Source organism: Mobula birostris, chromosome 2 (assembly GCF_030028105.1).
Source record: "Mobula birostris isolate sMobBir1 chromosome 2, sMobBir1.hap1, whole genome shotgun sequence".
NCBI lineage: Eukaryota > Metazoa > Chordata > Chondrichthyes > Myliobatiformes > Myliobatidae > Mobula > Mobula birostris.
In genome coordinates, this window is record NC_092371.1 from 182,866,026 (window position 1) to 182,881,201 (window position 15,176).

Sequence of the window (15,176 nt, forward strand, 5' to 3'; positions counted from 1 at the left end):
CTCTGTACCAGGAGATGATACCGAAACAGAAAACATCAGTGGGCACCTGTATCAAATGATGCTGGGATGAGCACTTACTAACTGCAGTTCATGCTGAAGTACTCAAAGACTTCAAATATCTAAATGGCACTTTTGAACAATACATCACCTAATCGAAATTATGGATATTCCCCAGGCCACAGCAGAAAGAGATAAGCATTTATTAACAATATTTGTAATATTGTAAGCATCAAGCAACTGACAGAACTTCTAGACTTCAGCTTATTTAGTATGACTTTGTACCTGCTTTAAAACACGCGAGGACCATCAAATGGTCAAAGTAGTTCCTTGTTTTATAAAAGGCAACTCGGATATTCCATCAAATTATAGGTTGGTGAGCCTTAGCATTTGTTGAAAGAACTGCCTCCTAATAAAAGAATGAAACTCTCAAATTCTCATGTCAACATACACAAATTTATTTTCAACCTACTAGACCGAGAGAGCATCATGTGTATCACTTGACATGTCCTCCAGGAGAGGGGGCAATTCTGACAATGTAACAAATGAAAAATGGGGTCAAGCACATTTAGCACTACAATTAATGCTGCAGATTAAGGTTTTGCACTAAAAAGAATCTCCCAAAGTTGCTTCATATACAAGCTTTATTATAACCTGAAGCAATACAGATTTGCTTGCCACCTATCTGACCCAAAAAAACAGGCTTTCAATTTACAAAAAGGCATTTAAAACTGACCCACTACTTGAATGGCCTGGTAAAACAAGTTTCCTTGCAAATTGTTAGCCAGAACAATAGCTGCAACCTTCACAGTAACAATTGTCCTTGTTCAAAATTGATTCTGCAGGCGTACACTTTAAGATGGAAACAAGAACAACTAAATGAAACTCAAGCAACACACGCAAAATGCCGAAGGAACACAACAGGCCATGCAGCATTTTGCGTGTGTTGCTTGGATTTCCAGTACCTGCAGATTTTCTCTTGTTTGTAAATGAAACTCAAAATTGTTTTGCTGATATTTTCACTTCTGAGAGAAAAATAACACTGCAACGAATATGATCTCTTTTTTTTTTACTTGCAATGTATTACATTAATGTTCACATTCCAAAAGACAAACATAAAATCCACAGCATCAGGGAGGCTTCTTTAATTCATTTGATCTTGTTCTCCCTGTATTTTAACCTAACTGTTTTTATCTCTTCTCAGCACAGAAAATAATCTCTCAAGCAAAATCATCTGAAATTTTGCCCACCATTGTATGTTATTTCTCAAACAATTTTAAGTTTAATTATTTATTGAAGTTAAAGGAACTGAACCATTTGTTTTAGATGTGTGATAATTAGATAACAATCCAATGTTAATAATGATGTTATAAACTGAGAATGAGATAACAAATTAAAAGTTGAAGTTAACTGCACATTCGTTGCTGCCAAGTTTGAAGATTCTATCTACATCCGTACTTTCTATCTTTGCATGAAGTTCAAAGGAATATTTTGCAAAATAAAATTGGCACCGCAAAGGATTTGCTATCAATATGAAACTCCCTGTTCCCCAAAATTGCTCAAGAAAGCAAACACAGTAGTTATGCCAGGAATGCAAGTGTCGGGAGGCAATTGTCCCACCATATGGCCAGGGCTCAGCCCATCCATTTAACACAAATCTGGCAATCCCGGCTCAGGAATCTACCAATGCATAGAGGCTAGAAATTCCAGTAACCCCCAAAAAAAACACACACACAAAAAAATTATCTCTCCCTCTATATATGTACAAATTTTGTGAAAAAAGAAGCACATCCATGAATTCTTGTTAAAGATGATGAGTCTGGAGCTTAAAATAGGAAATGATGAATGGAGCCAGAGAAAGAAAGAATAAAACAAATGAAATGTTGGTAACATTGGCAAACATTGGTAGAAAAAAAGTTGCCTGGAATGAAATGCTTCAGTTCTGAGGAGAGACTGTATAGGCTGTGTTTGTTTTGTTTATGGTGGATGAGGCAGAAGGGAGGTTGCCAGATGCTGGATGGGTACAAGATTATAATGGGTACAGCTGAAATAGTAATAACCCTTTCCTCTTACAAGTCATATTCTTAAGGTGAGCAGAAGGAGGTTTAAAGTGATCTGAGGAACTTTTTTTTTCACCTAGATGGCAGTTTCAGTCTGGAACACGCTGCACAAAAAGATGGAAGATAAGACTAGAAGATACAGGAGCAGAAGTAGGTCATACAGCCCATTAAGTCTGCTCCGTATTCCACTCAACCCTATACACCTGCCTTCTTGCCATATCCTTTGATGCCCTGAGGGAATTACCAACTTCCCCCTTAAATATATCCAGTCTGTGGCAGAGCATTCCACAGACTCACTATTCTCTGGCTAAAATACAAATTCCTCCTTACCCCTGTTCTAAAGGTCGCCCCTCAATTTTGAGGCTGAGCTCTCCAGTTCTGGATAACGCCACCAGAGGAAACATCTTCTCCACATCCACCCTACCTAGTCCTTTCAACATTCAGTAGGTTTTAATGAACTCCCCCCACATTCTTCTAAATTCCAGTGAGTACAGGCCCAAAGCAGCCAAACACTCCTTGTATTAACACCTTCATTCCTGGAATCATCCTCAAACTTCCTCTGGACTCTTCCCAATGACAACACATCTTTCTTGAGATATGGGACCCAAAACTGTTAACAATACTCCAACTGCAGCCTGACTAGTGTCTTTTAAAGCCTCAGCATTATCTCCTTGCTTTTATATTCTATTCCCCTTAAAATAAATGCTAACATTGCATTTGCCTTCTTTACCAAAGATTCAACCTATAAATTAACCTTCTGGCAGTCTTGCACAAGGACTCCCAAGTCCCTCTGCACCTGACGTTTGAATCATCTGTCCATTTAGATAATAGTTTGCATTATTGTTTCTCTTACCAAAATGCATTATAGTGCATTTCCAACACTGTATTCCATCTGCTACATGTCCATTCTTCCAATATGTCTAAGTCCTGCTGCAAATTGCACTGCTTCCTCAGCACTAGCTACTCCTCCACCTTTCTTTGTATCATCTGCAAACTTTGCCAAAATGCTATCAATTCCATTATCCAAATCATTGATAAACAATGTAAAAAGTAGTGGTCCCAATTCTGACCCCTAAGGAACAACCACTAGTCACTGGAAGCCCACCTGAAAAGGTTCCCTTTATTCCCACTCACTGCCTCCTGGGTATAAGCTATTCCTCTATCCGTGCCAGCATATTTCCTGTAACACTATAGGATTTTATCTTGTTAAGCAGCCTCATGTGTGGCACCTTATTAAGTGCCTTCTGAAAATCAAGTAAATGTGATCCACTGCCCCTCCTTTGTCCATCACCCTGCTTGTTACTTCCTCGAAGAATTCTAACAGATTTGTCAGGCAAGATTTCTCCTCACGGAAACTATGCTGACTTTGACATATTTTATCATTAGTCTCTAAGTACCCTGTAACCTCATTTAATAATGGACTCCAACACTTTCCTACCTAATGAGGTTAGGCTAACTAGCCCCATAATTTCCTCTCTTTTGTCTTCTTCCCTTCTTAAAGAGTGGAGTGACATTTTCAATTTTCCAGTCCTCTGGGACCATGCTAGAATCAAGTAATTCTGAAAAGATAATGACCAATACTTACGTTATCTCTTCAGGAACCTCTCTCAGGACTCTGCTATGTAGTCCATCTAGTCCAAGTGATTTACCCACTTTAAGACTTCTGAGTTCACCCAGCACTTTTTCCTTCCTAATAGCAATGGTACTTACTCCTGCTCCCTGACACTCACAAACCTCTGGTTCACTGCTAGTGCCTTCCACAGTGAAGTCAGTTGCAAAGTAATCATTAAGTTCATCTGCTATTTCTTTGTACCCCAATACTGCCTCACCAGCATCATTTTCCAGTGGTCCAATATCAACTCTTACCTCCATTTTACTCTTATATAACTAAAAAAAAACCTTTTAGTATCCTGCTTTATATTATTGGCTAGATTGCCCTAATATTTCATCTTTTCCCTTCTTATAGCTTTAAATTGCTTTTTGTTGGATTTTAAAAGCTTCCCAATCATCCAACATCCCACTCACTTTTGCTACCTTATATGCCCTTTCCTTAGTTTTTATGCAGTCCTTAACTTCCTTTGTCAGCCATGGTTGCCTACCCCTGCCATTTGAGAACAACTTAGTATGTGGGACATAGTTATCCTGTGCCTTGTGAACTAATCCCAGAAAATTCAGCCACCTCTGCTCTGCTAATATCCTCACCAGTATCTCCCTCCAATCCACCTGCACAAGCTCGTCTCTCATGCCACTGTGACACTGATACATAAGAGTTATTTTTCTCCATCTCAAATTGCAGTAAGAATTCAATCATATTATAATCATTGCCTACTAATAGCTCCTTTACATTAAACTCCCTAATAAGATCTCAGTTATTACACAACACCCAATCTCAGACAGCCTTTCCCCTGGTAGGCTCGAGCACAAGCCACTCTAAAAAGCCATCTCATAGGCATTCAACAAATTCCCTGTCTTGTGATCCGATGCCAACCTGATTTTCCCTATCCCCTTGCATACTGAGGTCCTCCACTACAATTGCGTCATTACCCTTATTCCATGCCTTTTCCATCTCCCTTTGCAATCTCAACCCCACATCTTGGCTACGATTTGAAGACCAATATATGATTCCCATAATGGGCTTTTTACCTTTGTGGTTTCTTAACGCTACCCACAAAGACTGAACATCCTATGACCCCATGTCACCTCTTCCTAAAGATGTAATTCCATCCCTTACCAACCGAGCCACACCACTGCCTATGCCTCCCTGCCTGTCCTTTTGATACAATGTACATACTTTGATGTTAAGCTCCCAACTATGGGCTTTTTTCAGGTACGACTCAGTGATGTCCACAATATAATACCGACCAATCTCCAATTGCCCCACAAGTTCATCCACCTCATTCCGAATGCTACGTACATTTAAATACAACACCTTCAGTCCTGCATTCTTCACCCTTTTGAATTTTGCCTCTGTGGTACAATTTAACCCTTTGCTCTGTCTGCATTTGTATGCAATCATTGGCTTGTCCTTCCTTACATTCATGTTACACCCATCATCTACTTGTAAACCCGCTGGCTCATCCTCAGCTTTATCATACTGTTTCCTATATCCCTGCCATATTAGTTTAAAACACACTCAACACCTTTAGTAAACCGGCCCGCAAGAATATTGGCCCCCTTCAGATTCAAGTGCATTTAGTGCAGATCACACCTGCCCCAGAAGAGTTCCCAATTATCCAGAAATCTGAATCCCTGCCCCCTGCTCCAATCTTTCAGCCACGCATTTATCCCATTTATCCGTCACCTCATTTTATTCCTACCCTCACGGTTGCGTGTGTGTGTGTGTGTGTGTGTGTGTGTGTATTGCTGAAGCTCTGCCACAGTTGCTGCATGTGTAGGGCGGCGTCGTGGAGCCACGCATTTATCTGTCACCTCATTTTATTCCTACCCTCATGGTTGCATATGGGTGTGTGTGTGTGTGTGTGTGTGTGTGTGTGTGTGTGTGTTGCTGAAGCTCTGCCACAGGTGCTGCATGTGTAGGGCATCGTGGAATTGTTGTCCGCTGTCCTCTCCGCTCCTCAAACTGACTCAGGATCACGCCTTGCTCTAGCTGTTAGAGGTCCTGCTTCTCAGCTTCCATCCTAACTCCCTAAATTCTTTTTACAAGATCTCCTCCCTTTTTCTACCTATATCATCAGTACCAATATGTACCATGACTTCTGGCTGCTCACCCTCCCTTTTCAAGATATCGTGAACACATTCAGAAACATCACGGACCCTGGCACCTGGGAGGCAAACTACCAACTGTGTTTTATTTTTGTGTCCAAAGGATCGCCGATTTGTCCCTGACTATAAAGTCCCCTATTCCTGCTGCCATCCTCTTCAGTTCCCTACCCTTCTGACCCACAAGGCCAGACCCAGTGCTAGAGGCGCGGCCACTGTTGCTTCTTCCAGGTAGGTTCCTCCCCCCACCCCCACAGTACTCAAAATGGATTATTTATTGTTGAGCGGGATGGCCACAGGGATGCTCTCCATTATCTGATGTCCTCTCTTCCCTCTCCTAACAGACACCTATTTATCTGTTTCCTGTAGCCTTGGGGTGACTACCTCCCCGTAGCTCCTGTCTATCACAATTTCACTTTCCCTAACAAGCCGAAGGTCATCAAGCTGTAGCTCCAGTTCCCTAATAAGGTCTCAAACACATCTCGATGCACCTGATGCAGATCTGGCCATTGGGGAGGTTGGAAGTCTCCTGGAAATTCCACAGCTGACACCCAGAACAGGACACTGGCTCAGTGGACATACCCCCTATTCTCTCAGGAGTTAAATAAGAAAAAGAAATAAAGAATGAACTCACTTACTTACCTTGCCTCCACCTGTTCTCACCAAAGCCCTGTCGAGCCAAAGCCTTACGACTCTGACTCAGACTACTCCCATGACGACGTTCTGCTTGGCAAAAGCCCTCTTCTATAGACTGGGTTTTTAAAGCTCCTTGCTGGACTTGCGCAGGAATACTTCTGTTGCGACTGCGCAGTCACCCAATCGATGACTCCTATCCAGAAAACTTCCTGCTTTTTAAAGCTCTTTGCCAGACCTGCGCGAGAACGTTTCTGTTGCACATCTCCAAGGTGTGGAAGACTAGGTTCCAAGTGCTGGTAAACAGGATTTGTATACACGGGTACATGTTGGACATTTTGTCATGAAAGGCTTGTTCCTCTGCTGCGTGACTCTATGACTCTCATCTAATAACATCCATCTCAGATTAACAAGGAGGAATGGAGACAGGCTAATCCCTAGAGACATCAATGGATCTGTGATTGAGAGGGTGAACAGCTTTAAGTTCCTCAGCACAAACATCACCAAGAATCTCACGTGATCTGTACATACCGGCTGTGTGGTGAAAAAGGCACAACAGTGCCTCTTTCACATCAGATGGTTGAAGACATTTGGCATGGCCCCCCAAATTCTAAGAAATTTCTATAGGGGCACGATTGAGAGCATCCTGACTGGCTGCATCACTGCCTGGTATGGGAACTGTACGTCCCTCAATCGCAGGACTCTGAAGAGAGTGGTGCGGACAGGACAGCCCAGCGCATCTGTAGATGTGAACTTCCCACTATTCAGGACATTTGCAAAGGCAGTTGTGTAAAAAGGGCCAGTAGGACCATTGGAGACCCAAGTCACCTCAACCACGAACTGTTCCAGCTGCTACCATCCGGGAAACGGTACCACAGCATAAAAGCCAGGACCAACAGGTTTCAGGACAGCTTCTTCCACCAGGCCATCAGACTGCTTAATTCATGCTAACACAATTGTATTGCTAAGCTATATTGACTATCCTGTTGTACATAATATATATCATAAATTACTATAATTGCACATTTGAACAGAGACATAACAAGGATTTTTATGAAGGATGTAAGTAATAAAGTCAATTCAATTATCACTCACCCTCTCCTAGCTGGCAGCCACATCAATTGTCTCTTGATCTCCACTCTACCATGTACAGGTCTTTGTTCTATCCACACCTCTTTGCTTCTTCTGACCTTAAGCAAGAACTCCCATCACAGATAGACTGTCACCCCTACACTGTGGAAGGGTGTCAGGGATTTCAGCAAAGGCTGAGGCCCTGAAAACTAACCCTAGAACCGCTGAGTTCCCCAGTATTTTGTGCATGTTACTAAAGGCCTAAACACTGTTTATTTAGATAATATGCTGCTTCTCAAGGCTTTTGTTGCAATCTGAGCAATTGCAGCATGCTGAAAGGCCCACAGTTTTATGTAGCACATTCAGACTGACATTGTGTTTATCTTTAGTGTTTCGTAAAGGCTTCGGCATTCTGTTTAAGTTTCTGGAAACTTTCATTGTGCCAATAACAACACTGACAGCAATTACAAACTCAAGATCATGCATTCCAGCTACCTCCAAGTTCGGCCATGTCTCAGGCTTGCGGTTACAGAGTTTTCCCTAATAACAGGGTGCCTGTAGTGAGTAGCCATCTGCATTAACACACACAAATAGCAGGTGCCTTTGAAACTCATCTTGTTCTGTTTAAAGCATGCTAATGACCAATCATTCATGTCATAGTGATGAATAGTCATAAATGGAAAATAGATGCCACTTTGAGATGGGTCTGTGTGTTACAGCCGGAATGGGATTATGCGCTAATGCCAACACCCAAGTGTAGTTGTGCAAAGCAGTACCACAGTTGTATATATGTAACACGAGTTACCATTGGTAACTCTGTTATTACATCAGCCAGAATTTTAGATTCATTCAGCTGAGCTATGGTTAATTTTTTGCAATGACAAATACTAAAAAATATATCCTGTTCAGAGAGAAGCTGCAGTTAACGCAAAACCAGAGGCCACCCCCAAAGTCACTCAATTCTCCTTCAACTGAAAGCCATGAATCCATTAAAAGAAAATACTGCTGTTAACTACAGTAAATGCATTCCATTGTGGAAATGAATTTAGGGTGTAGTCCTCTATATCTATTCACCATACTTTTACAAAATTAGCAGTTTTCTGTTTCTTCCCCTTGCTCATGTGATAATTGGTGGTGTCAATTTCAACCACCATTCCTGATAACTTAGCCAACTCGATTAGCTTACCACATAAGTTCAGTAAAAGTATATTGAAACTTACCTGATTAAAAAAATGCACATTCCTGCTGCATGCCAACTATTAAGTGTTTGAATCTATTCATCTTTAGTCAGTAATTCTAAATTGCTGGCTTGGCTTTGATGAGATATGGCATGAGCACTGAGACTGATGCATACAAGTATGCCTCAAACTAAGTAGCATAATAATAGAATTATGTCACTTTTGAAGCACATGAGAAGAGTTTCAATTTAAATTATGCACATAAATAGAGAATTTAAAATAAAGATGCATTAGAAAAAAACAATTTGGGTATAAACTCTTAATTATTATAAAGCAGCAAGGGGAGGAAGAAAAACAGATAAACACTACAACTTGATAGTTATTTGATAAATTTAATTTCTCACAGTAGAGCATGTTTTAGCTTATGTAAACAAAATGCCATAAATCATTTGTTGAATAATAAATAATTGCATTACCATATAATAAAAATTGCATGGCTTAGTGTATATGCAAAATCCTGAATTATTGGGTTGAAGCTATTAAAATTTTACATGCTTGGTAGAAAGATGCACAAATTGTTTCTTTAGGAAGAGTAATGATTAATGCAAAATACAGTTTGTATATTCCAATATATGGAGTCAACTGAACATCTAATTTTTGACAAGAGTTGAGCATTTAAACAATGCATGATAATGTTTTCTCAGCAACAAGTACATCTAGACAAAAAAACAATGCACTGAACAGTACTGCTGAGCATACACAACAGAAAAGTCCTGATTGCCCAGGCCTGCCTTCAGCCACATTTCCCACTTTCCTTTAATGGTGAATTGTTCATTTATGACATGCAAAGCATGCAAGCGTTGTCCAGACAACCAGCCAAAGAAACTTTACTGGCAAGCTGAGAAAATAGCCAAGCAGCAGACACCCAGAAATACAATAAAACAGCAATGGAACACGAATAGCAAAGGCACTTACAGTTGTTCTAGAGAGACAAGTCCCTGAAATGCTTGCCTGTCAAGTGATTGGATTTCATTCTTGTACAAATAGCTGAAACAAGAAATAATCAGTAGTATTAGTGACTGGCCACCTAAAGCACTGAACAGGTATTTTGGGCATCTAAGCAGATGTTGTCTGTTGTTGGGTATGCCAAAGATTATATTTTAATAGCCATATAAACAGGTGTTGAAATTTATACAAAAACAATTAGCTTCAAATAAATTAAATTCAAAACTTAAGACAGAGGCGTCCAATCTGATTATGATATTCAACTAAGTGGATAAGAAGGCAAGACTTTTAATGATGAAACTCTTTGAAAAGTGACATAAAGTGCAGGAAGTATGCAAGGCAGCCAGGAACTGGTGAAAAAATGAAAAAAAATGGGGTAGGAATAAACTATATGGCCCTAACCTTCCATCATTCAAAAAGATGGGGGAGGATATTTCACATCAACTCAAATTTCTCTGTTTTCATATTCTTTGATTCATCAAAACACTATTGAGTATATTGAAGAAACTGGGGTTCCATGGAGAGCATTCTAAAGATTCATAGCACATTTCTCCTTCTCTCACCTCCTTTATCAAATATCATGACCTTTTGCTATAGAAGCTGTGGGAAAAACACCGTAACTGAATTTCACCATTTTTAGAGCACAAAAACAAGGCTGGGTTGAGCATTAACAAGCAATCTGGTTCCGTGTGTTGTTTCTCCCCTCCGCCCCACCTACACCACTGCACCACCTCACCACCTCAAAAAATTGGAAAGTTGGTTTAAAAAAAACATTAGGGTGGTTTATACAGAGAAACTGTCAAACAGGAACCGTGTGTTTACACGAGGCTTCACTGCAATGTTGTTACCTTCCACAACACACGAGTATTAAGGTGGATAAAAACATAAGACATGGGAGCAGAATTAGGCCATTTGGCCCATCGAATCAGCTCCACCGGTCAATCAGGCTGATCCTTTTCTCCCCCTCCTCAGCCCTAATCCCCAGAACTTCTCCCCATAATATTTGAGGCTGTGTCCAATCAAGAATCTATCAAGTTCAGCCTTAAATACACCCAACAACCTGGCCTCCACAGCTGCCTGTGGGAACAAATTTCACAAGTTAACCACCATCTAGCTAAATCAATTTCTCTGCATCTGTTTTAAATGGAATCCCACTGTCCTGAGGCTCTGCCCTCTTGTCCTAGACTCTCCCACCATGGGAAACATCCTTTCCACCTCTACTCTGTCTAGGCCTCTCAACATTTGAAAGATTTCAATGAGATTCCCCCCTCATCCTTCTAAATTCCAGCGAGTACAGACCCAGAGCCAAACATTCCTCGTATGAGAACCCTTTCATTCCTGGAATCATCCTTGTGAACCTCCTCTCAACCCTCTTCAATGCCAGCACATCTTGACTTAGATGAGGAGCCTGAAACTGTTTACAATACTCAAGATGAGGCCTCACCAGTGCCTTATAAAGCATCACATCCTTGCTCTTGTATTCTAGTCCTCTTGAAATGAATGCTAACATTCCCTTCCTCACCACTGACTCTTCCTACAAGTTAACCTTTAGGGTGTTCCGTACAAGGACTCCCAAGTCCCTTTGCAGCTCAGATTTTTGGACTTTCTCCCCGTTTAGAAAATAGTCAGCACATTTTTTTCTTCTGCCAAAATGCATAACCGTGCATTTTCCAACACTATTTCATTTGCCACTTTCTTGGCCATTCTCCTAATCTGTCTAAATCTTTCTGCATCCTACCTCAACACCACCTGTCCCTCCACCAATCTTCATGCCATCTGCAAACTTGACAAAAACCATCTATTCCATCGTTTAAATCATTGATATACAGCATGCAAAGAAGCAGTCCCAACACCAACCCCGGCGGAACACCATTAGTCAGTGGCAGCCAACCAGAAAAGGATCCTTCTATTCTCACTTGCTGCCTGCTACCAATCAGCCAATGCTCTAACCATCGCAGTAACTTTCTTATAATACCATGGGCTCTTAACTTGGTAAGATTGGGCACATTGTCAAAGGCCTTCTGAAAGTAAAAATATACAACATTCATTGCACCCCCTTTATCTATCCTACTTGTAATCTCCTTAAAGAATTGCAACAGGTTCATCAGGCAAGATTTTCCCTGAAGGAAACCACGCTGATGTTGTCCTATCTTGTCCTATTTCACCAAGTATTTCATAACTTCCTCATGAACAATAGACTCAAACATCTTCCCAACCTCTGAGGTCAGGGTAACTAGTCTATAAATTTCCTTTCTCCTGTCTTCCTCCGTTCTTAAAGAGTGGAGACACACTTGCAATTTTCTAGTCCTCTGGCACCAAGCCAGTGTCCCAGAACCTGATGAGATTTACCCAAGGTTATTGAAGGAGGCAAGATACATGATTGCTGGGGCCTTGACCAGTGTCTTTTTGTCCTCTCTAGCCACAGGTGAAGTCCCAGAGGACTGGTGAATGCCTCATATTCTACCTCTATTCAGAAGGGAATATGGGAAAATCCTGGGAACTATAGACAGGTGAGACTCATGCCAGTTGTAGGGAAATAAGGGGAGAAAACTCTTAGAGATAGGATATATTAGCCCTTGGAAACCCATACCCTAATTAGACAGCTAGCATAGCTTTGTGCGGGGCAGGTCGTGTATAACCAACTTGATTGAGTTTTTTGAAAACGTAGCAACAGAGATTGAAGAGGGTAGAACATTGGATGTTGTGTACGTCGACTTTAGTAAGGCATTTGACAAAAGTTCCTTATTGAGGCTTATCTAGTGATTAAGGTGCATGGGGTTTGTGGCAAATTGGCTATATGGATTCAGAACTGGCATACGCATAGACGGTAGAGGTTGAAGGAACTTATTCTATCTGGAGGTCAGTAATTACTGTTGTTCCGCAGGGATCTGTGCTAGCACCTCTACTGTTTGTGTCGTATATACAACATCTGGATGAAAACCTAGATGGGTGGTTTGCGAATGAAACCAAAATTGGTGGAGTTGTGGATAGTGTAGAAGACTGGCAAAGAAAACAGCATAATATAGATCAGTTACAGATGCGGGCAGAGAGCTGTCAGATGGAGTTTAACCCAGATAAATGTGAGCTGTTCCACCTTGAGACGGCAATTGCAAGGAAACAGTACAGTGTTAAGGACAAGATTCTCACAGTGTTGCAGAGCAGAGAGACCTTGGGATACAAGTTCACAGCATCTTGAAAGTGGCTGCACAGGCAAAAAGGTGGTTAAGGCAGCTTAAGGAATGCTTGCTTTTATTAGTCGAGGCATTGAGTCCGCAGGGCTGAGGTAATGTTGCAACTTTATTAAAACTCATTAGGCCACATCTGGAGTAATGCATACAGTTCTGGTTGCCCCGCTACACTATAGAAAGGATGTTGAGGCACTGGAGAGGGTGCACAAGAAGTTTACCAGGATGCTACCTAGTTTAGAGGGCATGTGCTATCACGAGAGGCTAAATAAACTTGGGTTGGTTTCTCTGGAGCACTGGAGACTAAGGGGAGATCTGATAGAGGTTTATAAGATTATGAGAGGTATATATAGAACAGACAGGGAGTACTTGTTTCCCAGGTTGAAATGTTTACTACCAGAGGGCATGCATTGGAAGTGAGAGAGGGCAAGTCCAAGGGGGAATGTGAGAGGTAAGTTAGTTTTTAAACTCAGAGTTGTAGATGCCTAGAGTGCGCTGCCCTGTATGTTGGTAGAGGCAAATACACTAGGGGCTTTAAACAGATGTTTGGACAGGTACATGGATGTATGGAAGATGGAGGGATGTAGGAGGGAGGGCCAGTATCAGGTGTTTTTGATTTGCTTTTTAATTGGTTTGGCACAAGATTGTGGACCGAATAGCTTGTGTGCCTATGCTGTACTGTTCTATGTTCTACTTCATTGGGCTCTATCGTAATGCTGCCTGAAAGAGATTTGAAAACTTCAGAAGAGCAATGCATATTTTGATTACCACAAAGGAGACTGAGGTAGTGGTGGCAAGAAGGACAACTGAGCAGCGTGAAAGACCGAATCAGATACACGCCAGGAAGCTGCGCCAGGACACAGGATGAAGTGCTTCATGCAGAGATTCCACATCCAAATGAAATATTATTCATCAGAAAATAAAGTAAAGCAAGCCATTAAAGCAATAGAGCAGGGGATCATTTAGTCAAGCGTTACACTGGACTGCGAAGCAGCATGCAAGGGCAATTCATGTCTCATTTGGGCTCTGAGATGTTACCAACACCTGACCTTTCCTGATAGTCTCCTCCCTGTATTCAGTTTGCAGCCCTGATGTGCTGGAATTTTTGCTGCTTTTGTGATATAGATTCTGCAGCAAGCATGAAAATGTCTTTTCCACATGGCCATATACCGAAAAGAGCCAACAGTACTTCACCTACAATGTTTGGGCAGTAATGAGGAGCCAGGGTAGCACAGGATACCCTTGGACCCCCAGTAACCATTCAATTTGGGCAGTGCCTGAAGCTGAAAACTTCCACACTCTGGACTCACTCAGGATGAAGGAATCATGTAAACTCTCTGGAAATAGGACATTTACAAGGATTGAAATACCTCTCGTGATACAGAGCCTCAATTATGAAAGATGCCCTTGGAAAGTGTCTGTTTTCAATGTTCAGCAGAAGGATCCAGAAAGGATCCAAGTCTTGAAATAAAGAAAACTCTGGGATCTGTCTGTGAATATCCATAACCCTTGCAGTAGCAATATTTACTAGCCATTCACCTATTAAAAGGCAAACTACATATGCTTCACTCAACATCAATTTCCAGCAGGCTATGCTCTATTATCAGGTTCATTCAACCGTACATGTGTATACAGCAAAACAAAACCATGTTCCTCAGGGATCAAGGTACAAACACAGTACGTCACATATAGCACATAAAATAATATTAGCACAATATGAAGAGATGATAAGAAGTATTCTGTAGATAGAAAATTGACTAATATATCAATTTGAACAATGTATTCCTTTGGAAAACAAAGCATTATTTTTCTAGTCTATTCTGACGTTATGATTATCTAAACCTTTCACAGATGGAGGGCTAGCTGCATGTGCCAGATTGATAGCATAAATATGTAAAGCAAAGATAGAGATGGGATATGGTGATGTAGTAAAATAATCCAGTTGTTACCATCTTCACTGATGCTTCAATACACCCCTCTGAAATAAAGTAAACTCTGGGATCTGTCTACGAATATCCATAATCTTTTCAGTAGCAATATTTACTAGCCTTTCACCTATTAAAAGGCAAACTACACATGCTTCAGTCAACATCAATTTCCAGCACTCTGCTCTACTATCAGGTTCAAATTCATTGCCATTCAACTATGTCCATGTCTACAGCTGAACAAAACTACATTCCTCAGTGATCAAAGTGCCATCTTCACTGATTTTTTTTTATATATAGGTACTAGTACAGCTGAGGGTAAAAAATCCATAATAGAACTTATTTGCAGTTATTGATACCACATCAGACAAATGATAAAATTGTTAAACCACATAAGTCATG

The 15,176-nt window shown here is 41.0% G+C and overlaps 1 protein-coding gene across 2 annotated transcripts in view; it reads right to left on the reverse strand.

Annotated features, from left to right (window-relative positions):
- The window catches only part of LOC140193948 (peroxidasin homolog), a 291,164-nt gene that overhangs the window by 100,457 nt on the left and 175,531 nt on the right, over window positions 1-15,176 (reverse strand). Inside the window, exon 4 of one of the 2 annotated variants that reach the window (XM_072251153.1) lies at window positions 9,635-9,706. The exons of the other annotated variant lie outside the window; for it this stretch is intronic. Coding sequence (XP_072107254.1) covers window positions 9,635-9,706 — 72 coding nt within the window. The remainder of the gene's footprint in view (window positions 1-9,634; window positions 9,707-15,176) is intronic. 2 annotated transcript variants of the gene reach the window in all.